General features: G+C 38.1%; 1 protein-coding gene across 1 annotated transcript in view; it reads left to right on the top strand.

Moving 5' to 3' along the window:
- VAMP7 (vesicle associated membrane protein 7) overlaps positions 1 to 25,561 on the top strand; it is a 67,291-nt gene that overhangs the window by 28,113 nt on the left and 13,617 nt on the right. Inside the window, exon 5 of the mRNA XM_067724392.1 lies at positions 4,110 to 4,200. Within this exon, the coding sequence (XP_067580493.1) occupies positions 4,110 to 4,200 (91 nt within the window). The remainder of the gene's footprint in view (positions 1 to 4,109; positions 4,201 to 25,561) is intronic.

Genomic DNA, 25,561 nt, shown 5'->3' with positions numbered 1-25,561 from the left:
AAATAAATGAAACTGAGACTAAGAAAACAATAGAAAGGATCAATGAAACTAAGAGCTAGTTCTTTGATAAGATAAACAAAACTGATAAACCTTTAGCCAGACTCATCAAGAAAAAAAAGAGAGGTCTCAAATCAATAAAATCAGAAATGAAAAAGGAGAAGTTACAACAGATACCACTGACATACAAAGGATCATAATAGACTGCTATGAACAATTATATGCCAATAAAGTGGACAACCTAGGAGAAATGGACAAATTCCTAGAAATGTACAATCTCACAAGACTGAACCAGGAAGAAATAGAAAACATGAACAGAACAACTACCAATAATGAAATTGAGTCAGTAATTTTAAAACTTCCAACAAACAAAAGTCTATGACCAGATGGCTTCACAGGTGAATTCTACCAAACATTTAAAGAAGAGTTAACACCTGTCCTTCATAAACTATTCCAAAAAATTGCAGAGCAAGGAACACTTCCAAACTCATTCTACAGGTCAGCATCACCCTGACACCAAAACCAGACACAGATATCACAAATAAAATTACAGGCCAGTATCACTAATGAACATAGATTCAGAAATCCTCAACAAAATATTAACAAACTGAATTCAACAATACATGAAAAGGATCATACAGCATGATCAGGTGGGATTTATTCCAGAGATGCAAGGATGGTTCAGTATCTGGAAATCAATGTGATATACCACAGTAACAAATTGAAGAATAAAAACCATATGATCATCTAAATAGATGCAGAAAAAGCTTGACAGAATTCAACATCCATTTATGATAAAACCTCTGAACAAAGGGGGAACATACCCCCAAACAATAAAGGCTGTATATGACAAGCCCACAGTTAACATCATACTCAGTGGTGAAAAGCTAAAACCCTCTAAGATCAGCAACAAGACAAGGGTGCCCACTCTTGCCACTTTTATTCAACATAGTATTGGAAGTCCTAACCACAGTAATCAGACATGAAAAAGAAAGAAAAGGAATCCAAATTCGAAAGTAAAACTGTCACTCTTTGTAGATGATGTGATACTATATATAGCAAATCCTAAAGATACTGCCAGAAAAACTGTTAGAAATAGTAAATTCAGTAAAATTGCAGGATACAAAATTAATATATAGAAATCTGTTGCATTTCTATACACTAACAACAAACTATCAGAAAGAGAAATTTAAAAACAATCCCCCTTACCATCACATCAAAAAGAATAAAATGCTTAGGAATACATCTAACTAGGGAGGTAAAAGACCTGTACTCTGAAAACTATTAAGACCCTGATGAAAGATATTGAAGAAGACACGGATGAAAAGATACACTGTGCTCGTGGATTTGAAGAATTTATATTGTTAAAAATGACCATACTACCCAAGGCAATCTACAGATTCAATGCAATACCTATCAAAATACCAATGACATTTTTTACAGAACTATAACAAATAATTCTAAAGTTTGTATGGTGATGCAAAAGTTGCAGAATAGCCAAAACAATCTTGAGAAAGAAGAACAAAGCTTGAGGTATTACACGCCCAGATTTCAAACTATACTACAAAGCTACAATAGTCAAAACAGCATGGTACAGTCACAAAAACACATAGATCCATGGAACAGAACAGAGAGACCAGAAATGAACCCATGCTTATATGGTCAATTAATCTACGATAAAGGAGGTAAGAATATAGTGGGGAAAAAGCTGTCTTTTTCCCTCTTCACCAAATGGTGTGGGAAACCTGGACAGCTACAGCAAAAGAATCAAACTGGACTACTTTCTTACACCATGCACAAAAATAAATTCAAAGTGGATTAAAGACTTACATATAAAACCTGAAACCATGAAACTTCTAGAAGAAAACATAGGCAGTATGCTCTTTGACATTGGTACTAATAATATTTTTTTGGATATGTCTCAGGCAAAGGAAACAAAACCAAAAATAAACAAATGGGACTTTATCAAATTGAAAAGCTTTTGCACAGTGAAGGAAACTACCAACAAAATGAAAAGGCTGCCTACCGAATGGGAGAAGATGTTTGCAAACAGTATATCCGATAAGGGCTTAATATCTACAATGTGCAAAGAACTGATAGAACTTCAACATATAAAAAACAAACCAACTATAAAGTGGGCAGAGGAGCTGGATAGCTGTCTTTCCAAAGAAGACATACAGATGGCCAACATCTTTTCATGGCCAACATGAAAAGATGCTCAACATCACTAATTGTCAGGGAAATGCAAATCAAAACCACAATGAGATATTACCTCACACGTGTCAGAATGGCTATTTTCAAAAAAGGCAACAAATAACAAGTGTTGGTGAGGATGTGGAGACAAGGGAACCCTCCTGCACTGTTGATGGGATTGTAAATTGGTGCAGCCACTATGGAAAACAATATGGAGATTACTCCAAAAGTTAAAAATAGAACTATTGTATTATCCAGCAGTTCCACTCCTGGGTATTTATCCAAAGAAAACAAAAACAGTAATTAGAAAAGGTACATACACCCCTATGTTCATCGCAGCATTATTTACAACAGCCAAGATATAGAAGCAACCTAAATGCCCATCAAGAGATAAATGGATAAAGAAGATGTGGCATACACACACACACAGACACACAGACACACACACACAGGAATATTACTCAGCCATATAAAAGAATGAAATCTTGTCATTTGCAACAACATGGATGGATCTAGAGGCTATAATGCTAAGTGAAATAAGTCAGAGAAAGACAAACACTATGATTTCACTTATATGTGGAATCTAAAAAAACAAAACAAATGAACAAACTTAACCAAACATTAACAGAGTTATAGATACAGAGAACAAATAGGTTGCCTGAGGGGAGAATGTTGGGGGTAGGAAAGAATAGGTGAAGGAGATTAAGAGTTACAGACTTCCAGTTGCAGTATAAATGAGTCACAGGTATGAAATGTGCTGTGTTGGGAATATAGTCATAACTCTGTAATATCTTTGAATTTTGACATATCATAGCTAAACTTATTGTCGTGATCATTTTGAAATGTGTAGAAATATCAAATCACTATGTTGTGTAACAGGAAATAACATAGTGTTATAGGTCAATCATACTTTAAAAACAAACTCATAGAAAGATAGATCAGAGAAGCAGAGTTGTGAGGAGGGGAATTGGATGAAGGCAGTCAAAAAGTACAAACTTCCAGTTATAAGATAGATAAATACTGGGGATATAGTGGACAACATGATAAATATAATTAATAATGCTTTATGTTATGTATGAAAATTGTTAAGAGAGTAAATCCTAAGAGTTCTCATCACAAGGGGGGGAAAAAGGTAAATAGGGTTAGCTGGCAGCAAAACTTTCAATTTAGCTGGTTTGTCTTTAGCTCCAGATGTGTGTGTGAACCTCTAAACAAATCTGTGCCAGGATCCTTGACTATAAATGGAGATAATAAAAATGGCATCTTCGTCATAGAGTTTTTGCATGGATTAAATAATATCCCTTATTTGAAGCACTTAGCACAGTGAAGTGACTGGCATATTGTGTATTAAGCAGTCCACAATTGTTTGCTATAGATAATAATTTCAAAATATATATACTATCTTCAGTGTCTTACATTTCTAGATCCTATAAGAAGCCAATGAAAATAGGATGCATACTCTGATCCCAACAGATAACAAGAACAGATGCTCAGAAGCTGGGCCAGTCCCTACCTCATCATACCCAAGAAATGGGGGAAAATTTAGAGTACCCTTTCCCTGTCCTGTTCCCCCTGCCCCCACTACAGTCTTTTCTCCTTTCTTCCTTGTCTGAGCACAGATTATATAACACCCTACTTCTGCCCCAGGAGTCTCAGATGTATATTTGATGTAACACGTTTAGCTTTATTTCATTTAAAATAAGGTGATCTTTTTATACTATAACAATTATATTTCATATGGTAGCAAGTTTTATGCTTGCCTATATTTTTGGTAACAATTTTTGAATGAAGTGACATCTATCTTTTGTGCCAAAGATAAAGACAGTTTTATAGCATTCTTCAATGTCATTCCTCTTCTTTTTGTTTTTGTATTGTAAATAATGTCTGGGTATCATGAGTTAAATCATATTCTTTTATAGAAGCATCACTCCGAGAATAAGGGCCTAGATAAAGTGATGGAGACTCAAGCCCAAGTGGATGAACTTAAAGGAATCATGGTCAGAAACATAGGTATGTTTCATGGCATACTCCGCATGCATGAGGGCAAAAATGATAATAGATTACTTGATTGGGGTCAAATCATTCTAGAGAGGCGGAAATAGCACTTCCTTATTCTTAATATTGGAAGCTAATTGTCAGCTGAGATATGGATATTACTTACCTATGATACTGCCTGCTGTATGATGGTTTCTTTTTAGCACTTATGACTATTCATTCTAAATTTGTTAGCTTGCTTAGCAAGACTAATTTCCAAGACCCTTAAACAGTTCAGCAACTTAGAATAATTTAGTCAGTTTTGGCTGGAAATACCCAGATAGTTGATATCATCAGTATAGACACTTAAAGTATAACTATTTGCCCTCCTTAGAAAGTTTGTAGCTCTTGACTGAGAAAGAATTGGACCAAAAAACTGTTGTATTCTTCAAGAGAATGAACTATGGCATGAATTCCATTGGCCTGTGTTTTGTCAAGAACCTATTTACCACATTAAAGTAGTCCAGAGAAATGCACTGTTTATTTTTTAATTGATTATAACAGTGGTATTTAGATTTAGGATGATGTTAATTTTTTAATAGCACCAGTTCTCACAATATAGTCCCTGGGCCAGCAGCATCAGCATCCCCTGGGAACCTGTTACAAATGCAAATTTTCAGGCCCCACCCCAAGCCTACTGCATCAGAAACTCTTGGAGTGGGAAATCTGTGTTTTCACAAGCCCTCCAGAGGATTCCAGTGCACACTCAAGTTACAGAACCACTCTTAAATATATCTTCTAAGAGGAATGTCTTGCAGAGAATAAATTCTTAATATAAAATTGAACAAAAATTAGTATATAAATGCTTTACAAGATATTTAACTGAGATGTCATTTCATAAATGTCCATTTAGTTATAATTTTGAATTTACTATTTGAATTTTACATTTATTATTAGAACTCTTAAAAGTTATGAAAAGACATTTTTAAAAATTTACTTTGTCTCACCATCCTAAAGTTTTATTTACATTTTCTTTCCTTTAAAGTTTTACTTACATGTATACATAGTTAATCATAGTTTATATTCAGTTTTGTGGAGGCAGTATAATAGAGTAATCAAGATTTGGAGTCATACATGCCTGAGTTTGAGTCCTGATTTCACTTCCTACCTGCTGTTAAACCTTGATCAGTCCTCTAACCTCTCTGACCTTTACTCCTTAATCTGCAAAAAGGAGGTAATAGAACCTGAGATTACCAGGATAAAAGAGGTAATGTATGTAAAACACTGTGTACAGTCCCTGGCACATAGTAAGAGCTGAATGATTGTTAGCTGTTAGTCTACTTTATGCTCATGCAGTATTTCTTTGAGTTATATCACAGGTTACCAATTATGTCCTTATGTTGGACACTTTGGGTCTTTAGAGCATTATTACTCAGAGTGCTGTTTTACAACCAGCAAGGAGCTTGCTCCAGAATAGAAGTCAATGCTGTGCTTCCTTCATTGAGAACATCTTGCTATGAAAATGTCAATTTGACTGAACAGTATACTTGGAAACTTAGTTGAGCAGTAGCAAACACTCTTAGGTAGCACTGATTTAGAGTTTGTGTTATAGTGACAGTACTGTTATAAATGTTTCTGTGCCTATTATATTCTTATTTTGTTGAGATTAGTTCCCAGGAATGGGATTAATAATCAAAAGGCAGAAACATTTTTATATTTCTTTTTTTTCTTTTCTTTTCTTTTTTTTTTTTTTTTTTTTTTTTGTGGTACGCGGGCCTCTCACTGTTGTGGCCTCTCCCGTTGTGGAGCACAGGCTCTGGATGCGCAGGCTCAGTGGCCATGGCTCACGGGCCTAGCTGCTCCGTGGCAAGTGGGATCTTCCCGGACCGGGGCACGAACCCGTGTCCCCTGCATCGGCAGGTGGACTCTCAAGCACTGCACCACCAGGGAAGCCCTATATTTCTTAATATGTATGTCTCTGGGTTATTTGAAGTGATTTCCTTTCATTGATTTTAGTTTTAAATATAGGTCTAGATGCAGACTAGAGAACTCTTAAATATATCTTTCAATATACCTATTGAAAAACTACTAATATTTTTCTCTTTTTTTGGTCACCAAATATATTTATTTGGCCTAAAAGTGGAAGCAGCCAACTGCTACAATAGTATTTATTGCAGATGCATAATGTTTCCCGAAAATGAACCTTTTTAATCAACTCCTCTTAAATGACATTTATGTTTAGAATTACAGAAATAGCAAATTAAAAATGTAGCAAAAACCTTTCTAATCATCTCCCTTTGATTTTTTAACAGCTTTATTGACATATAATTCACATACCATACAATTTACCCATTTAAAGTATACAATCCAATGGTTTTTACTATGTCCACAGAGTTGTGTGACTATCACCACAATCAATTTTAGAATATTTTCATTACCCCCCAAAGAAATTCTTTACCCATTTACAGTCATTCCTCTTTTCCCCTCAACCTGCAGACCTAAGCAACAATTAATCTCCTTTCTGTCTGTATAGATTTGCTTGTTCTGGACATTTCATATAAATGGAGTTATATAAAATGTGGCCTTAGCAATTTTGAAGTATATAATACAGTATTGTTGACTACAATTAGTGTGCTGTACACTAGATGTTCAGAACTTACTAATCTTCTAGTTGCAAGTCTGTACCCTTTTACAACATCTCCCCAGTTCCTGTACCCCCCAGCCCCTGGTAACCACCATTCTACTCTGGTTCTATAAGGTTCACATTTTTAGATTCCACATATGAGTAATATCATACAATATTTGTCTTTCTTTGACTAGCTTATCTCACTAAGCATGGTGCCCTCAGGATCCATCCCTGTTGTTTCAAATGGCAGGATTTTCATTTTTCTCATGGCTCAATAATATTCCATTATATATGTACACTACATCTTCTTTATCCATGCATCCATTGACAGACACTTAGCTTGTTTCCATATCTTGGCTGTTGTGAAATAATGCTGCAATAAACATGGGAGTACAGATATCCTTTCAATATCCTGCTTTCATTTCCTTCAGATAGAAACTCAGAAATGGAATTGCTAGATATATATGGTAGTTGTATTTTTAATTTTTTTAAGGAGACTCCATACTGTTTTTCATAGTGATTGAACCAATTTACATTCCCACCAGCAGTGCATAAGGGTTCCCTTTTCTCCATATGCTCACCAACACTTATCTCTTTCTTCTTGATGATAGCCATTCTAACTGGTATGAGGTTGATATTTCATTGTGGTTTTTATTTGCATGTTCCTGATGACTTGCGATGTTGAGCATCTTTTAATGTACCTGTTGGCCATTTGTATATCTTCTTTGGAAAAATTCTATTCAGTTCCTCTGCCCATTTTTTAATCCAATTGTTTGTTTTTTTGTTACTGAGTTGTATTAATTCTTTATATATTTTGGATGATAACCCCTTATCCAATATATGGTGAATATTTTCTCCCTTTCTATAAGTTGCCTTTTCATTTTGTTGATTGTTTCTTTTCATGTCCAGAATCTCTGTAGTTTGATGTAGTCCAACTTGTTGATTTTGCTTTTATTGCTTGTGCTTTTGGTATGCTAAATATCATTGCAAAGACCAATGTCAAGAACTTTCTTCCCTATATTTTCTTCTAGGTGTTCTATTGGTTTCAGGTCTTACATTTAAGTCTTTAACCCATTTCAAGTTAATTTTTTGAGTGATGTATATAGGGATCCAATTTCAATTTTCTGCATGTGGCTATCCATGTGGTTTTCCCAACACCATTTGCTGAAGAGACCATCCTTTCCCCATTGAGTGTTCTTGACTCCCTTGTCAAATCTTAGTTGACTCTATATGTGGGGGTTTATTTCTGGTCTCTCTGTTTTGTTCCAATGGTCCATGTATCTATTTTTGCCAGCAATACTGTTTTAATTACTATAGCTTTATAGTATAGTTTGAAATCAGGAAGTGTAATGCCTCTGGCCTTGTTCTTCTTTCTCAGGATTACTATGGCTATTTGGGATCTTTTGTGGTTTCATATACATTTTAGGATTGGTTTTTCTATTTTCGTCAAAAATGCCATTGGAATTTTGATAGAGATTGCATTGAATCTGTAGATGACTTTGGGTACTATGAATATTTTAACAATATTAATTTTTCTGATCCATGAACATGGGATGTATTTCCATTTGTTTGTAATTTCTTTCATCAAAGTCTTATAGCTTTTATCACACAGATCTTCACTTCCTTGGTTAAGTTTATTCCTAAATATTTTATTATTTTTTATGGTATTCTGATTGGGATAGTTTTATTACTTTTGTTGATATTTTGTTATTATATAGAAACAACTGATTTCTGTATGTTGATTTTATATCCTGCAACTTGATTGAATTCATTGATTAGTTTAACAGTTTTTTTGGTTGAATCTTTTAAGATTTTCTATGTATAATATCATATCATCTTAAATAATGGCAATTTTACTTCTTCCTTTCCAATTTGGATGCCTTTTATTTCTTTGTCTTGCCTGATTGCTCTAGCTAGGATTTCTAGTATTTTATGAATAATAGTGATGAGAGTGGGCACCCTTGTCTTGTTCCTGATCTTAGAGGAAAAGCTTTCAATCTTTCATCATTGAGTATGATGTTAAGCTATGGGTGTGACATAATGGCCTTTATTATGTTGAAGTAAACACCTTCAATATTCAGTTTGTTGAGAGTTTTTGTCATGAAATTATGCTGAATTTTGTCAAATGTCTTTTCCCCATTTATTGAGATGATCATAAATATTTATCTTTCATTCTATTAACGTGGTATGTCACATGTATTGATTTGTGTATATCAAACTATCCTTGCATCCCAAGGATAAATCCCACCTAGTTGGTGTATGATTGTTTTGATGTGTTGTTGAATTCAATTTGCTAATATTTTTTTGAGAATTTTTGCACCTATATTCATCAGGAATATTGGTCTAGTTTTGTTTTCTCATAGTGTCCTTATCTGGCTTTGGTATCAGGGTAATGCTGGCCTTGTAAAATGCGTTTGGAAGTGTTTCCTCCTCTTCAGTTTTTTTCAAAGAGTTTGAGATGAATTGGCATTAACTTTCCTTTAAACGTTTGGTAGAATTCACCAGTGAAGCCATTTGGTACTGCGCTTTTCTCTGTTGGGAGGCTTTTGATTACTGATTCAATCTCTTTGTTCATTATTAGAATCTTCAGAGTTTCTATTACTTTCCGATTTAGTCTTGGTAGGTTGTATGTTTCTAGGAATATATTCATTTCTTCTAGGTTATCCAGTTTGTTGGCATATAACTTTTCATAGTAGTCTCTTGTGGTCCTTTGTATTTCTGAGCTATCATACGAGCTATCAGTTGTGATATCTTCTCTTTCATTTCTGATTTTATTTATTTGGGTCCTCTTTTTTTCTTAGTCTAGCCAAAGCTTTGTCAATTTTGTTTATCTTTTCAGAAAACCAGCTCTTAGTTTTGCTGATATTTTCTATTGTTTTTCTGGTCTCTATTTCAGTTATTTCCACCATGATATTTGTTATTTCCTTTCTTCTGCTAACTTTGGGCTTACTTTGTTCTTTTTCTAGTTCCTTGAAGTGTAAAGTTAGGTTGTTTATTTGAGGTCTTTCTGTTTTCTTAATATATGCATTTATCACTATAAATTTCCCTTTGAGACTGCTTTTGCAGCATCCTATAGGTTTTAGTATGTTGTCTTTCCATTTTCACTTGTTTCAAGATTTTTTTATTTCCATTTTGATTTATTCTTTGACCCATTGGTTGTTCAGGAGTGTGTTATTTAATTTCCACATATTTGTAGATTTTCTAGCTTTCCTTTTATTGTTGATATCTGGTTTGACCCATTGGTTGTTCAGGAGTGTGTTATTTAATTTCCACATATTTGTAGATTTTCTAGCTTTCCTTTTATTGTTGATATCTAGTTTCATACCATTGTGGACAAAACAGATAGTATGATTTCAATCTTCTTGAGTTAGTTAAGACTTGTTTTGTCCTATCAGATGATCTATCCTGGAGAATGTTCTGTGTGCACTTGAGAAGACTGTGTATTCTGCTTCTGTTGGATGAATTGTTTTGTACATGTCTGTTAGGTTCACTTGGTCTAATGTGTGTTTTGAGTCCAATGTTTCTTTTTTGATTTTCTGTCTGAATGATCTATCCATTGCTGAAAGTGGGGGTATTGAAGTCCCCTAATATTATTGTATTGTCTATTTCTCCCTTCATATCTTTTAGTATTTGCCTAAGATAATTAGGTGCTCTGATATCATGTGAGCATATCATTGATTGTTATATCTTCTTAATGAATTGACCACTTTATTATTTTATAATGACCTAATGTGTCTCTTGTTACCATTTTTGGTGTACAGTCTTATTTTGTGTGATATAAGTATAGTTATACCCACTTTCTTTTGGTTTCTACTTGCATGGAATATCTTTTTCTATCCCTTCACTTTGAGCCTGTGTGTGGACTTAAATCTGGAGTGAGTCTCTTTGTAGGCAGCATGTAGTTGAGTCTTGTTTTTTTTTCTGTTTGGTTTGTTTGGTTTTGTTTTTTTTTGCGGTACGTGGGCCTCTCACTGTTGTGGCCTCTCCCGTTGCGGAGCACAGGCTCCGGACGCGCAGGCTCAGTGGCCATGGCTCACGGGCGCAGCCGCTCTGCGGCATGTGGGATCTTCCTGGACCAGGGCACGAACCCATGTCCCCTGCATCGGCAGGCAGACCCTCAACCACTGCGCCACCAGGGAAGCCCGAGTCTTGTTTTTTAATCTGTCCAACCACTCTGTGCCTTTTGATTGGTAAATTCAGTCCATTTACAGTTTGAGTAATTATTGTTATGAAAGGACTTACTAATTACATTTCATTCATTGCTTTCTGCCTGTTTTATAGTTTCATTGTTCCTATTTCCCTCTACTTCTGCTTACCTTTTGAAATTGGTGATTTTCTGTGGTTGTGTCCTCTATTTCCCCTTTCTTTGTCTTTTGTGAATCTAATATAGATTTTTGTTTTGTGGTTTCCATTGGGCTTACATAAAGGCTCTTATAGATAAAATAGTCCATTTTAAGCTGATAGCAACTTAACTTTGCATACAACTCTCCACCCATTTACTATCCCTATTTTATCTTTTTGACATCACACTTTACCTCTTTTTATATTGTGCATTCATTAACAAATTATAGTAGCTGTAATTATTTTTTAATTAGTTTTTATTGGAGTATAGTTGCTTTACAATGTTGTATTAGTTTCTACTGTACAGCAAAATGAATCAGTTATACATACACATATATTGCCTCTTTTTGGATTTCCTTCCCATTTAGGTCACCAGAGTGCATTAAGTAGAGTTCCCTGTGCTATACAGTATGTTCTCATTTGTTGTCTATTTTATACATAGTATCACTAATGTATATGTATCAGTTTCAATTTCCTCACCCCCGCCCCACTTTCCCCCTTGGTATCCATACATTTGTTCTCAATGTCTGTGTCTGTTTCTGCTTTACAAATAAGATCATCTATACCATTTTTGTAGATTCCACATATGTGTGTTAATATATGATATTTGTTTTTCTCTTTCTGACTTACTCACTCTGTATGACATTCTCTAGGTCCATCCACGTCTCTGCAAATGACCCAGTTTCATTCCTTTTAATGGCTGAGTAATATTCCATTGTATATATGCACCACATCTTCTTTATCTGTCAGTAGACATTTAGGTTGTTTTCATGTGCTGGCTGTTGTAAATAGTGCTGCAATGAACACTGGGGTGCATGTCTCTTTTTGAATTATGGTTTTCTCAGGGTATATGCCCAGTAGTGGGATTGCTGGGTCATATGGTAGTTCTATTTTTAGTTTTCTAAGGAACCTCCATACTGTTTTCCATAGTGGTTGTATCAATTTACATTCCCACCAACAGTGCATAAGGGTTCCCTTTTGTCCACACCCCCTCCAGCATTTATTGTTTGTAGATTTTTTGACGATGGCCATTCTAACCGGTGTGAAGTGATACCTCATTGTAGTTTTGATTTGCATTTCTCTAATGATTAGTGATGTTGATTATCCTTTCATGTGCCTCTTGGCCATCTGTATGTCTTCTTTGGAGAAATATCTATTTAGGTCATCCACCCATTTTTTGATTGGGTTGTTTGTTTTTTTGATATTGAGCTGCATGAGCAGCTTGTATATTTTGGAGATTAATCCTTTGTCAGTTGCTTTGTTTGCAAATATTTCTCCCATTCTGAGGGCTGGCTTTTTGTCTTGTTTATGGTTTCCTTTGCTGTGCAAAAGCTTTGAAGTTTCATTAGGTCCCATTTGTTTATTTTTGTTTTTATTCTCATTACTCTAGGAGGTGGATCAAAAAGGATCTTGCTGTGATTCATGTCAAAGAGTGTTCTGCCTGTGTTTTCCTCTAAGAATTTTCTAGTGTCTGGCCTTACATTTAGATCTTAAATCCATTTTGAACTTATTTTTGTGTATGGTGTTAGGGAGTGTTCTAATTTCATTCTTTTACGTGTAGCTATCCAGTTTTCCCAGCACCACTTATTGAAGAGGCTGTCTCTTCTCCATTGTATATTTTTGCCTCTTTGCCATAGATTAGGTGACCATAGGTATGTCAGTTTATCTCTGGGCTTTCTATCCTGTTCCATTGATCTATATTTCTATTTTTGTGCCATTGCCATACTGTCTTGATTATGGTAGCTTTGTAGTATAGTCTGAAGTCCGGGAGCCTGATTCCTCCAGCTCCGTTTTTCTTTCTCAAGATTGCTTTGGTTATTTGGGGTATTTTGTGTTTCCATACAAATGGTGAACTTTTTTGTTCTAGTTCTGTGAAAGATGCCATTGGTAATTTGATAGGGATTGCATTGAATCTGTAGATTGCTTTGCATAGTATAGTCATTTTCAAAATATTGATTCTTCCAATCTAAGAACACAGTATATCTCTCCATCTGTTTTTGTCGTCTTTGATTTCTTTCATCAGTATCTTATAGTTTTCTGCATACAGGTCTTTTGCCTCCTTTGGTAGGTTTATCCTAGGTATTTTATTCTTTTTGTTGTAATGGTAAATGGGATTGTTTCCTTGATTTCTCCTTCTGATCTTTTGTTGTTAGCGTATAGGAATGCAAGAGATTTCTGCGTATAAATTTTGTATCCTGCTACTTTACCAAATTCATAGATTAGCTCTAGTGGTTTTCTGGTGGCATCTTTAGGATTTTCTATGTACAGTATCATGTCATCTGCAAACAGTGACAGTTTTACTTCTTCTTTTCCGATTTGGATTCCTTGTATTTCTTTTTCTTCTCTGATTGACATGGCTAGGACTTCCAAAACTATGCTGAATAATAGTGGCGAGAGTGGACATCCTAGTCTTGTTCCTGATCTTAGAGGAAATGCTTTCAGTTTTTCACCATCGAGAATGATGTTTGCTGTGGGTTTGTCGTATATGGCCTTTGTTATATTGAGGTAGGTTCTCCCTGTGCCCACTTTCTGGACAGTTTTTATCGTAAATGGGTGTTAAATTTTGTCAAAAGCTTTTTCTGCATCTATTGAGATGGTCATATGGTTTTTATTCTTCAATTAGTTAATATGGTGTATCACATTGATTTTCGTATGTTGAAGAATCCTTGCATCCCTGGTATAAATCCCTGTTGGTCATGGCGTATGATCCTTTTAATGTGTCGTTGGATTCTGTTTGCTAGTATTTTGTTCAGGATTTTTGAGTCTGTGTTCATCAGTGATATTGGCCTGTAAGTTTCTTTTTTGTATCTTTGTCTGGTTTTGGTGTCAGGGTGATGGTGGCCTCGCAGAGTGAATTTGGGAGTGTTCCAGCCTCTGCAGTTTTTTGGAAGAGTTTGAGACGTATAGGTGTTAGCTCTTCTCTAAATGTTTGATAGAATTTACCTGTCAAGCCATCTGGTCCTGGACTTCTTTTTGTTGAACGATTTTTAATCACAGCTTCAATTTCATTATTTGTGATTTGTCTGGTCATATTTTCTATTTTTTGCTGGTTCAGTCTTGGATGGTTGTACTTTTCTAAGAATTTGTCCATTTCTTCCAGGTTATCCATTTTATTGGCATAGAGTTGCTTGTAGTAGTCTCTTATGATCTTCTGTATTTCTGTGGTGTCAATTGTGTCTTCTCAGTTTTCATTTCTAATTTTATTGATTTGGATCCTCTCCCTTTTTTACTTGATGAATCTGGCTAAAGGTTTATCAATTTTGTTTATCTACTCAAAGAACCAGCTTTTAGTTTCATTGATCTTTGCTATTGTTTTCTTCATTTCTATGTCATTTATTTCTGCTCTGATCTTTATGATTTCTTTCCTTCTACTAACTTTGGGTTTTGTTTGTTTTTTCTCTAGTTGCTTTAGGTGTAAGGTTAGCTTGTTTATTTGAGATTTTTCTTGTTTCTTGAGGTAGGGTTGTATTGCTGTAAACTTCCTTCTTAGAACTGCTTTTGCTGCATCCCATAGGTTTTGGATCGTCGTGTTTTCATTGTCATTTGTCTCTAGGTATTTTCTGATTTCCTCTTTGATTTCTTCAGTGATCTCTTGGTTATTTAGTAACGTATTGTTTAGCCTCCATGTGTTTGTACTTTTTACAGTTTTTTTCCCCTGTAATTGATTTCCAATCTCATAGCATTGTGGTCAGAAAAGATGCTTGATATGATTTCAATTTTCTTAAATTTACTGAGGCTTGATTGTGACCCAAGATGTGATCTATCCTGGAGAAAATGTTCCGTGAGCACTTGAGAAGAAAGTGTATTCTGCCACTTTTGGGTAGAATGTCCTATAAATATCAATTTAGTCTCTGTGGTCTGTTGTATCATTTAAAGCTTGTGTTTCCTTATTTATTTTCTGTCTGGATGATCTGTCCATTGGTGTAAGTGGGGTGTTAAAGTCCTCCACTATTATTGTGTTACTGTCAGTTTCCCCTTTTATGGCTGTTAACATTTGCCTTATGTACTGAGATGCACCTGTGTTGGGTGTGTAAATATTTACAATTGTTATATTTTCCTGGATTGATCCCTTGATCATTATGTAGTGTCCTTTATTATCTCTTATAATAGTCTTTATTTTAAAGTCTATCTTTTCTGATACGAGTATTGCTACTCCAGCTTTCTTTTGATTCCCATTTGTATGGAATATCTTTTTCCATCCCCTCACTCTCTGTGTGTATGTGTTTCTATGTCTGAAGTCAGTCTCTTGTAGACAGCATATATAGGAGTCTTGTTCTTGAATGCATTCATCTAGTCTGTGTCTTTTGGTTGGAGCATTTAATCCATTTGCACTTAAGGTAATTATAGATAATGTATGTTCCTATTACCATCTTCTTAATTGTTTTGGGTTTGTTCTTGTGGGTCTTTTCCTTCTCTTGTGTTTCTTGCCTAGAGAAGTTTCTTTAGCATTTGCTGAAAAGCTGGTTTGGTGCTGCTGAATTCTCTTAGCTTTTGCTTGTCTGTAAAGCTTTTGATTTCTCCATCGAATCTGAATGTGATCCTCGTTGAGTAGAGTAATCTTGGTTGTAGGTTTTTCCCTTTCATCACTTGAGATACGTCCTGCCACTCCCTTCTGGCCTGCAGAGTTTCTGCTGAAAAATAAGCTGATAACCTTATGGGGATTCCCTTTTTGGTTATTTGTTGATTTTCCCTTGCTGCATTTAATAGTTTTTCTTTGTATTTAATTTTTGTTAGTTTGATTAATATGTGTCTCTGTTTTTTCTCCTTGGGTTTATCCTGTATGGGACTCTCTGCACTTCCTAGACTTGACTGACTATTTCCTTTCCCACGTTAGGGAAGTTTTCACCTACAATCTCTTCACATATTTTCTCAGTACCTTTCCCTTTCTCTTTTTCTTGGACCCCTGTAATTCAAATGTTGGTGTGTTTAGTGTTGTTCCAGAGGTCTCTTAGGGTGTCTTCATTTCTTTTCATTCTTTTTTCTTTATTCTTCTCCACGGCAGTTATTTCCACCATTCTATCTTCCAGCTCACTTCTCCGTTCTTTTGCCTCAGTTATTCTGCTGTTAATTCCTTCTAGTATATTTTTCATTTCAGTTATTGTGTTGTTCATCACTGATTGTTTGTTCTTTAGTTCTTCTAGGTGCTTGTTAAACATTTCTTGTATCTTCTCTATCCTTGCCTCCATTCTGTTTTCGAGATCTTGGATCATCTTTACTGTCATTACTCTGAATTATTTTTCAGGTAGATTTCCAATCTCCTCTTCATTTATTTGGTCTTGTGGGTTTTTATCTTGCTTCTTCATCTGCAGCATATTTCTTTGTCGTCTTATTTTGTCTAACCTGCTGTGTTTATGGTCTCCTTTCCACAGGCTGCAGGGTCGTAATTCCTCTTGCTTCTGTTGTCTGCCACCTAGTGAGTGAAGTTGGTCCAGGGGCTTGTGTATGCTTCCTGGTGGAAGGGACTGGTGCCTGTGCTCTGGTGGGTGGAACTGAGTCTTTTCCCTCTTAGGGCAGGGCCGCGTCAGGTGGTGTGTTTTGGGGTTTCTGTGAGCTTAGTACAACTTTAGGCAGTCTGTCTGCTGATGGGTGGGGCTATGTTCCTGTCTTGTTGGTTGTTTGGCGTGAGGTGTCCAGCACTGGAGCCTGCAGGCAGTTGTGTGGGCTGAGTCCTGGTGTTGATGTGGATACCCCAGGAGCACGTGCACCGATTAATATTCCCTGGGCCCAGGGATTCTCTGGCGGTCCAGTGTCCTGGAGTAGGCGCTCCCAGCCCAGAGGCCCAGGCCTGACCCCTGGCCAGGGAGCCAAGAGCCCGCAAACTTCACAGAGCGGCCAGAGAAAAAAGGAAAAATAGAAAAGAAAACAAACAGACAAACAAAATCCAAGACAAATAGAAAAAACAACAGCAAAGAGACAGCAGCAGCAACAAACACACACACAGAAAAAAGAAAAGAAAATAAAAACAAAACAAGAGCACAAGCAAAGGAATTCAAAGATGAGAATAGTCCATAAGGACTAAACTAACAAAAACAAAAAAATGAAAAATAAAACTAAAACAGAAAGCAAACAGCAAAAAAAGTGAAGAAAACAAAATAGAGACATAAAAACAATAAAAAAGTAAAAGGGGAAGAACAAAAACAAGAATAAACCCACAAAACAACAAAAAAGTAAAGTAAAAATTTTAAAATATATATGTTAGGGGCTTCCCTGGTGGCGCAGTGGTTGAGAGTCTGCCTGCCGATGCAGGGGACGTGGGTTCATGCCCTGGTCCGGGAAGATCCCACACGCCGTGGAGTGGCTGGGCCCATGAGCCATGGCTGCTGAGCCTGCGCATCCGGAGCCTGTGCTCTGCAACGGGAGAGGCCACAACGTGGCCTGCGTACCGCAAAAAAAAAAACAAAAAACAAACAACATATATATATATATATATATGTTAAAAATTATTTAAAAATAAAGAATAGAAAGGTAAAAAATAATAAAATAATAAAAGCAACAGCACCAACAACTGAACAAAATGAAACAAACCAAAAACGAATAATAGTAATAAGAATATTTTCCTGGGGCCTCCTCTGTCAGTGTCCTTGCCCCCACAGTGAGCCAGAGCCAATCCCTGTCTCCCCAGGAGGCCTTCCAATACCTCTAGTTAGGCCTCGGGACCTGCTGTGGGTACTGTGGGGCCAACTCAGACTCTGACCTGGCCAGACTCCTTGCCCCCAGAGTCCACTGCTGCAAAGGCTAGACTGGTCTCAGTTGTGGAACACTTGTTGTCTACTCAGGTATTCCACAGACACAGGATTTAGCAAGCCAACCTCAGGGATTTAATCCGTGGCTTGCACAGCTGCACAGAAAGATTTCCATTCCTCTTCCTTAGTCGCACTGCCCCTGGGCCTCAGCTTTGGTTTTGACCCCACCTCTGCGTGTGCACCACCCTCAGGCATCTGTTCCTTGCCCAGGCGAGAGGGAGGCGAAAGCAGTGGCTGCTTGCAGCCCACTTACTCAGGCCAGGGAGGGGTACAGCGGCCACAATTGGGCTGTGTGCAAATTGCCTGCGGTGGCAGAACCAGCAGGCAGTTGCAACAGACTGGCACACTCGCTCTGGTGAGAGTCCCTCCCAGTGCCCGCGGAGGCAGGAGCTGGAATGGGGGGGCGGTGGTGGCCCTGCCCCCCACGTGTCTCTCAACAATGGTGCCTCATTTTCCAGGCAGACCACACTTCCTCTAGGGGCATTCCCAGCTGCGCATCCCCTCACTCCTGTCCCCTCTGCTATATCCACACAGCCAACAGTACTCCTCTCCCCAGACCCATTCTTCCAACCCCACACTTTAGTTCTCAGCCCCCACCAGCATCGACAGACTTTTTGTACCAGGCAGGGGTGCCCAGAGCTGGTTCCCAAGGAGGTTTTGGGGTGTGCAGCGCTCAGTCCCCCAGAGCCCACGGGCAGAGACCCCAGCTCGAGAGGCAAGTGGGCCTGCTCAGATGGGAGCCCCTCTCAGTGCCTGCAGAGGCTGAAGAAGCTGGTGGGTGGGGAAAGGGGTTGTAATGGCGGCTCCACCCCTCACGCACCACTGAACAATGACACCTTGATTCTATGGTATCCTGGATTTTTTCCACAGACTTTCCCAGTTGTGGAGCTCCTTACTCCTGTCCCTTCAGACTGTCTTTTCACAGCCAACAGCTGCCCCCTCCCTGGGTCTGCACTCCAAACTCCACTTTGCAGCACCCAGCCCCCCTCCACAACAGGCAACTCACGACTCAGGCCAGAATGTGCAGAGCTGCAGTGTAGACCATGCATGCAGTCTTTGTCCTGCCTTCCACAGAGTGTCCACTGCATTCTCCTTTGATCCCCCAAAGATCCGTTTCTGTCCCAGCTGATTTCCCCACTGTGAGGGAGTTTTTCTGAGTGTGGGGACCTCTCCTCACCTTCAGCTTCCCGCCAGATTGCTGGTCCCTGTTTTGATTCCTCTTTTCTTTTTTTCTTCTTTCTTTCATCCTACCTGGTTGTGAGGGAATTTTTCTTGTCCTTTTAGGTTGTCTGAAGTCCTCTGCTAATGTTCAGCAGGTGCTCTACGAGAGATGTATTGTGTTGTAGATGTATTCTTGATGTACTTGTGAGGAGTGGCAAATTCCACGTCCTCCTATTCCACCATCTTGACTCCTCTCCAGTGGCTGTGGCTATTTTTAATACTCTTTTGCTTTAACCTTTATACTGTAGTTGTGTCTAACACACCAACCTATTACAGAATCAGAGTGTTCTGAATCTGCATGCTCACCTTTGCCAGTGTATTATATGCTTTCATATGTTTTCATTTCACTAATTAGAGTCTTTGCCATTCAGCATTTCTTGCATTGCAGGTCTGGTGGTGATGAAATCCCTCAGCTTATGTTTGTCTGGGAACATCTTTATTTCTCCTTCATATCTGAAGGATAACTTTTCCATATAGAGTATTCTTGGCTGACAGTTTTTTTCTTTCAACATTTTGAATATGTCATTCCACTCTCTCCTGGCACATAGGGTTTCTGCTGAGAAAACTGCTGATAACCTAATGGGGGTTCTTTTGTAGGTCACAATCTTTTTCCTCTGGCTGCTTTTAGGAATTTCTCTTTGATTTTTGACAGGTTCATTGTAATTTATCTTAAGAGAAGGTCTTTTTGCATTGAGATAATAGGGTGATTAGCATCATGAATTTGGATGTCCCAGTCTTTCCTTGAGTTTGGGAAGTTCTCAGCTATTATATCTTTAATAACTTTTCTGCCTTTTATCCCTCTCTTTTCCTCTGGAACCCCAGTTATTATAATATTTGTATGTTTGATGGAGTCCTATAGATCACATAGGCTTTCTAAATCACTCTTTTTCATTATTTTTTCTTCGTTATCCTCTGATTTCAAATTTCCTATCCTTTAGCTCATTTAATCTATCTTCCACTCAGTCTACTCTGAGATAGATGCTCTCTATTGCATTTTTCATTTTACTCATTGAATTCTTCAGCTCCAGAATTTCTGTTTGGTTATTTTCCATAATTTATATCTCTTTATTAAATTTCAGATTTTGTTCATGTACTGTTTTCCTGATGTTGAATTGTCTTTCTGTGTTTTCTTGCTGCTCTTTTGGTTTCCTCAAAACTGCTATTTTGGGCTTCCCTGTTGGCAGCAGTGGTTGAGAATCTTCCTGCCAATGCAGGGGACACAGGTTTGAGCCCTGGTCTGGGAAGATCCCACATGCTGTGGAGCAACTAGGCCCGTGAGCCACAACTACTGAGCCTGCGCATCTGGAGCTTGTGCTCCGTGACAGTGAGAGGCCCGTGCACCACGATGAAGAGTGGCCCCTGCTCGCCGCAACTAGAGAAAGCCCACACACAGAAACGAAGACCCAACACAGCTAAAAATAAATAAATAAATAAACAAACAAAAACCTGCTATTTTGAATTCTTTATCAGCTAGATCCTAAAATTTCATGTCTTTGGTTATTGGTGAATGATTATTACCTTTTTTTTTTTTTTTTTTTTGCGGTACGCGGGCCTCTCACTGTTGTGGCCTCTTCCGTTGCGGAGCACAGGCTCCGGACGTGCAGGCTCAGCGGCCATGGCTCACGGGCCCAGCTGCTTCGTGGCATGTGGGATCCTCCCGGACCGGGGCACGAACCCGCGTCCCCTGCATCGGCAGGCGGACTCTCAACCACTGTGCCACCAGGGAAGCGCTGATTATTACCTTTTGGTGATATCATGTTTCCTTGATTCTTCATGTTCCTTGGAGTTTTGTGTCACTGCTTTCACACATGAAGTAGCAGACACTTCCTCAAAACTTTGCTAATTGCTTTCAGGTGGGAAATATTGTTCGTACGTCCTGTTACATCGGGGGTTTTCTCTGACCTTGTGTGGATATACCTGCTGCATGCTTCTTGCTCCCTCTTGTGGCATAATTATTCTTTTATGTCTTGTCTGGTCTTACAGCTCACCAGGATGTCTGCTAGAAACCTCTCTTTTGTTTTTCAGAAGGTAGCACTACAGTTCAAGTTTTTGGTTTCTCCCTTTCACATAGACCCTGGTCAGGTACTTTGAGAGCACTTCTTTTATTAGAGCTTGCTCTTGCCACTGAACTCAGGAGCACATATAAGGAGCTGGCCGGAGAGTGGGGGGAGGTGTGAGTCTTGCCCTCTGGGCATTGGGGGTGACTGTGGGACTGGTGAGGGGATCATCGGGTGAGGGTTTCCCAGAAGCTCACGGATGGACTTTCCACTGAAGTCTTGAACACAGTCATCAGGAACTATATCCCTTTAATATTGATATTCTTACCGGCTTCTTTCCTGATTTCTTCCCTTCCCCCTTCCCCCAGTCATGGAGGTCCCAGCCTCAAATTTGTTTTGTTTTGTTTTGTTTTGCTCCAGTAGCATGCTGGAATCTCCCCTCAGCAAGGCTGGAGTTATACAAATTCTCTTTTGTCCTTGGGTGCCTGCTCAAGTCAGTACTCTTCAGGTTTTCCCCAGCCCAACCATGGCCAAGAGGGACTGGGGCAGGTTCACCGGTCCTGCTGATTCCACAGCTCATACAATGGTCTTTCTGCCTATTACTGATGCACAGGTGGGTGAGACTCCTCCCAGGTCCCTTGGCATATCTGGATCCCAGAACTCTAACAGAGGGACTTTTGTTCATGGATGGATGCCTAACTAGTTGTTTAAAAGGGGGGACAGAAAGGAATATCTTATGCCACTATGATGCTGACATCACTTGTCCTTGTTATATTCAGAGTTGAGCTCAGTCTCTCTCCCCTATTCCAATAATCTTGACCCCTATTGCAATAGTCTTGAATAAAGTCTTTCTTACCATTTTTGACAAGTGCCAGAATAATTTCTTTTTAATAGTATCTCTCTTCCAACATCTTTCTTGCCTTGTTCCCATTTTTTTATGCTATTGTAAATTGAATTTTTCTCTTTTTTTCTTGGATTTTTCATTGCTCATGTATAGAAATACAGTTGGTTTTTGTATTTTGATCTTGTACAATCTTGTTGAACTCATTTAATAGTTCCATATGATTTTATATATATAGGATCATACCATCTGAAAGTAGAGTTTTAATTCTTCCTTTCCAATCTGGATAACTTTCATTTCTTTCTCCTGCCTAATTGCCCTGGCTAGAACCTCTGGTACAGTGTTGAATGAAAGTAGCAAGAGTGGACATCCTTGTCTTATTCCTGATCTTAGGAAGACTTTCACAGTTACGTATGATGTTAGCTGTGGTTCTTTCATAGCTGCCATTTGTCAGGTTCAGGAAGTTCCCTTCTATTTCTTGTTTGTTGAGTTATCATGTAAAGGTGTTGGTTTTTGTCAAGTCCTTTTTTGTATCTATTGAAATGATCATATTGGTTTTTGTCCTTTATTTTATTAAAACATGACAATAATTGACTTTTGAATACTAAATCAACCTTGCATTTCTGAAACAAATGCCACTTCATCATGGTGTATAATCCTTTTTATATATTGCTGGATTCATTTTGCCAGTACTTTACTGAGGACTTCTTATGTCTTTATTCATAAGAGATATTGATCTATTATTTTCTTGTGATACCTTTATCTGGTTTTGATACCAGAGTAATACTGACCTTATAGGATGAGTTGCAAGTATTCCCTCCTCTTCTATTTTTAAAAGAATTTGTAAAAAATTGGTATTAATTCTTCTTGAAATGTTTGGTAGAATTCACCCTTGAAGCCATCTGTGCTTGTGCTTTTCTTTCTGCAAAGTTTAAAAATTACTGATTCAGTCTCTTTATTTGTTGTAGCTCTATTCAGATATTCTGTTTCTTCTTGAGTCTGTTTTGGTGGTTTGTGTCTTTCTAGGAATTTATCCATTTCATTTATCTAATATGTTGACATACTCTTGTTCATAGTATTCTCTTAGGATCCCTTTCATTTCTATGAATTTGATAGTTATTATTTTAGTAATTTGAGTATTCTCTCTTTTTTTGGTCTGTTTATGCAAATATTTGTCAATTTTGTTGATCTTTTCAAACCTACTTTTGGTTTCATTGATTTTCTCTATTTTTCTTTTATGATCTATATATTTTTTCTGCTCTAATGTTTATTATCTACTTCCCTCTGTTAGCTTTGGATTTAGTTTGCTCTTCTTTTTCCAGTTCCTTAAGATAGAACAGTAGGTTATTAATTTGGGATCTTTTGTCTTAGTCAACTTAGAGTACTATAAAAAATTACTATAGACTGGGTGGCTTAAACAACAGAAATTGATTTTCTCACAGTTCTGGAGGCTGGAATTCTAAGGTCAGGGTGCCTGTATGGTTGGGCTCTGATGGGAACTCTCTTCCCAGCTTGCAGATGGTGCCTTATCACTGTGTCCTCACATGGCTGGAAGTAAGACAGGGAGCAAGCTCTCTGGTGTTTCTTCTTATAAGGCCACTAATCCCATCATAAGCCTTCATGGCCTCATCTAAATCTAATGATCTCCCAAAGGCCCCATCTCCAAGTACTATCACATTAGGGGTTAGGGATTCAATATATGAATTTGTGGGGACTCAATTCAGTCTATAACATTTTTCTTCTCTGTAATGTAGGTGTTTGCTGCTATAAATTTCCTTCTATTCACTGCTTTTACTTAATCCCATAAGTTTTCCTTGTTATTGATTTCTAATTTCATTTCATTGTTGAGTGAAGCAGCTGAGCTCCCCCTCCCCAAAGCAAGTTTCTAATTTCTGCTCTTTTTCCTGTGTATGGATCACACTTTCCTGTTTCTTTTCATATCATAACTTTTTTTGAAAATTGGACATTTTCAATAATGTAGCAATTCTGGGTACTGATTCCCAACCCCTAGGGTGTATTGTTTGCTGGTTTACTTGTTTAGTGACTTGGCTGCACTTTTTCTTTGAAGTCTATTTCTCCCACAGTGTGCAGCCTCTAATGTCACCTCTCAGAGGGAACAGCCTTGGGCATGCACACAGTCACCCTGGAATGACACAGCTTTCTTGTTTCTTTTCCTAATCTCCCTATTAAGCCTGCCTCTGTGGTACCTCACCCAGCTGTTAGCCTCCACTAATTGCAGACTAATTGTTCCATTTTTATTTTTCTGACAGTTTCCCATACATAAAGTCCTCCAGTGATCTAATTAGATTTGGGTTCCCTTGTGTTTGAGGCCAGTCTTAGGTATTTGTTCGGACCTCAGGAGGGTTCTTCTTAGCTGACTCTTCCCCCAGGTACTCTGTTAAACTTCTAGCTGTCACATGGTTTAGCTTGTTATTCTCATGAAGCTCCCAGCTTCCTGTAACTGCTCATCTCTCAAATCTCCATTGTTTTTGACAGCACCCTTAGGCTTGAACTTCCCCATACTCTGTTCCAAATAAAGTCTGTTCTCTTAGGAAAGCTCTCTGTTCTTAAGTCCTGCCTTTCCCCCTGGGAACAATCTATGAACCACTGTTCTGGAGCTATGGATAGGGACAGTGGACTGCTTCTCTTGGAGTGACACCCTTGCCCTACCAGTGGAGTGCTGGGTAACCCTGGTTTTCTTGGCTTGCCTCTCCCAGTATGGAACCTCTACTCTATGAGTTACGTCAGGGCAGGGGCACTCAGAGCCCACTATTCTTGGCCTCCACCTGCGGTAGAGCTTCTGCCCTGTGCATGGGGGCTAGGTAGATGGAGGAAGCCTCACACCTACCAGTCATGCCATGCTAGAATAGAGCTTCTGCCTTATGGACCTGGGGATGGGGTGAGGTAGGAGGAGAAATGCTGATGAGTTGCTCCTCCTGGGGGCAAAGCATAGCCTTTGAATGGGACCTGAGGGGAAAGAGCGCTCCCAGGCTTTATTTGCCAGGAGTAGAGCTTCCATCGCACTGAACTGAAGCATGGAGTAGATCATGTCTCAAATACCATAGACTCTCACTTTTCTTACTAAGAATTCATTGATTTTCTTGTGTAAGTGTTTCTTCGTTTGCTGTATGCCCTTAGGACATTCACAGTTTTCAGAGACTTTAACTTGTTTTTGTTTGTTTTTATAATTTTTACCAGTTATGGTGGTTTTATTGGAGAGAGGCTCTGTGGAGCTCCTCACACTGCAGTTCTGGAAATGTCCAACTCTCATTTATTTTGAAGGTTCTTTTTTGGTTTTTACTCTCAGATCATACCCTTAATTCAGGTGTTTGCAAACTACAGCCCTTGGATCAAATCTGGCCTCTTTTTCTAAATAAAGTTTCATTGGAACACAGTCATGCCCATTCGTTTATTGTTTATGGCTGACAGAGTTCAGTAATTGCAATTGAGACCATTTGGCCCACAAAGCCTAAAATATTTAGTGTCTGGCCCTTTACAAAAAAACTGACAACACCTACTTTAGTTGATAAGCTTTACTAAAGTCTTTCATTACTTAAAGATATAAGTGCTTGCATAGTAAATATGAGTTGTCAAGAATACCAACAATAATTAAAATCAGATTGGGCTT

Source organism: Pseudorca crassidens, chromosome X (genome assembly GCF_039906515.1).
Source record: "Pseudorca crassidens isolate mPseCra1 chromosome X, mPseCra1.hap1, whole genome shotgun sequence".
In the NCBI taxonomy this organism is placed as follows: domain Eukaryota; kingdom Metazoa; phylum Chordata; class Mammalia; order Artiodactyla; family Delphinidae; genus Pseudorca; species Pseudorca crassidens.
Note: the sequence above shows the minus strand (reverse complement) of the source record. Positions and strands in the feature narration are given on the sequence as shown.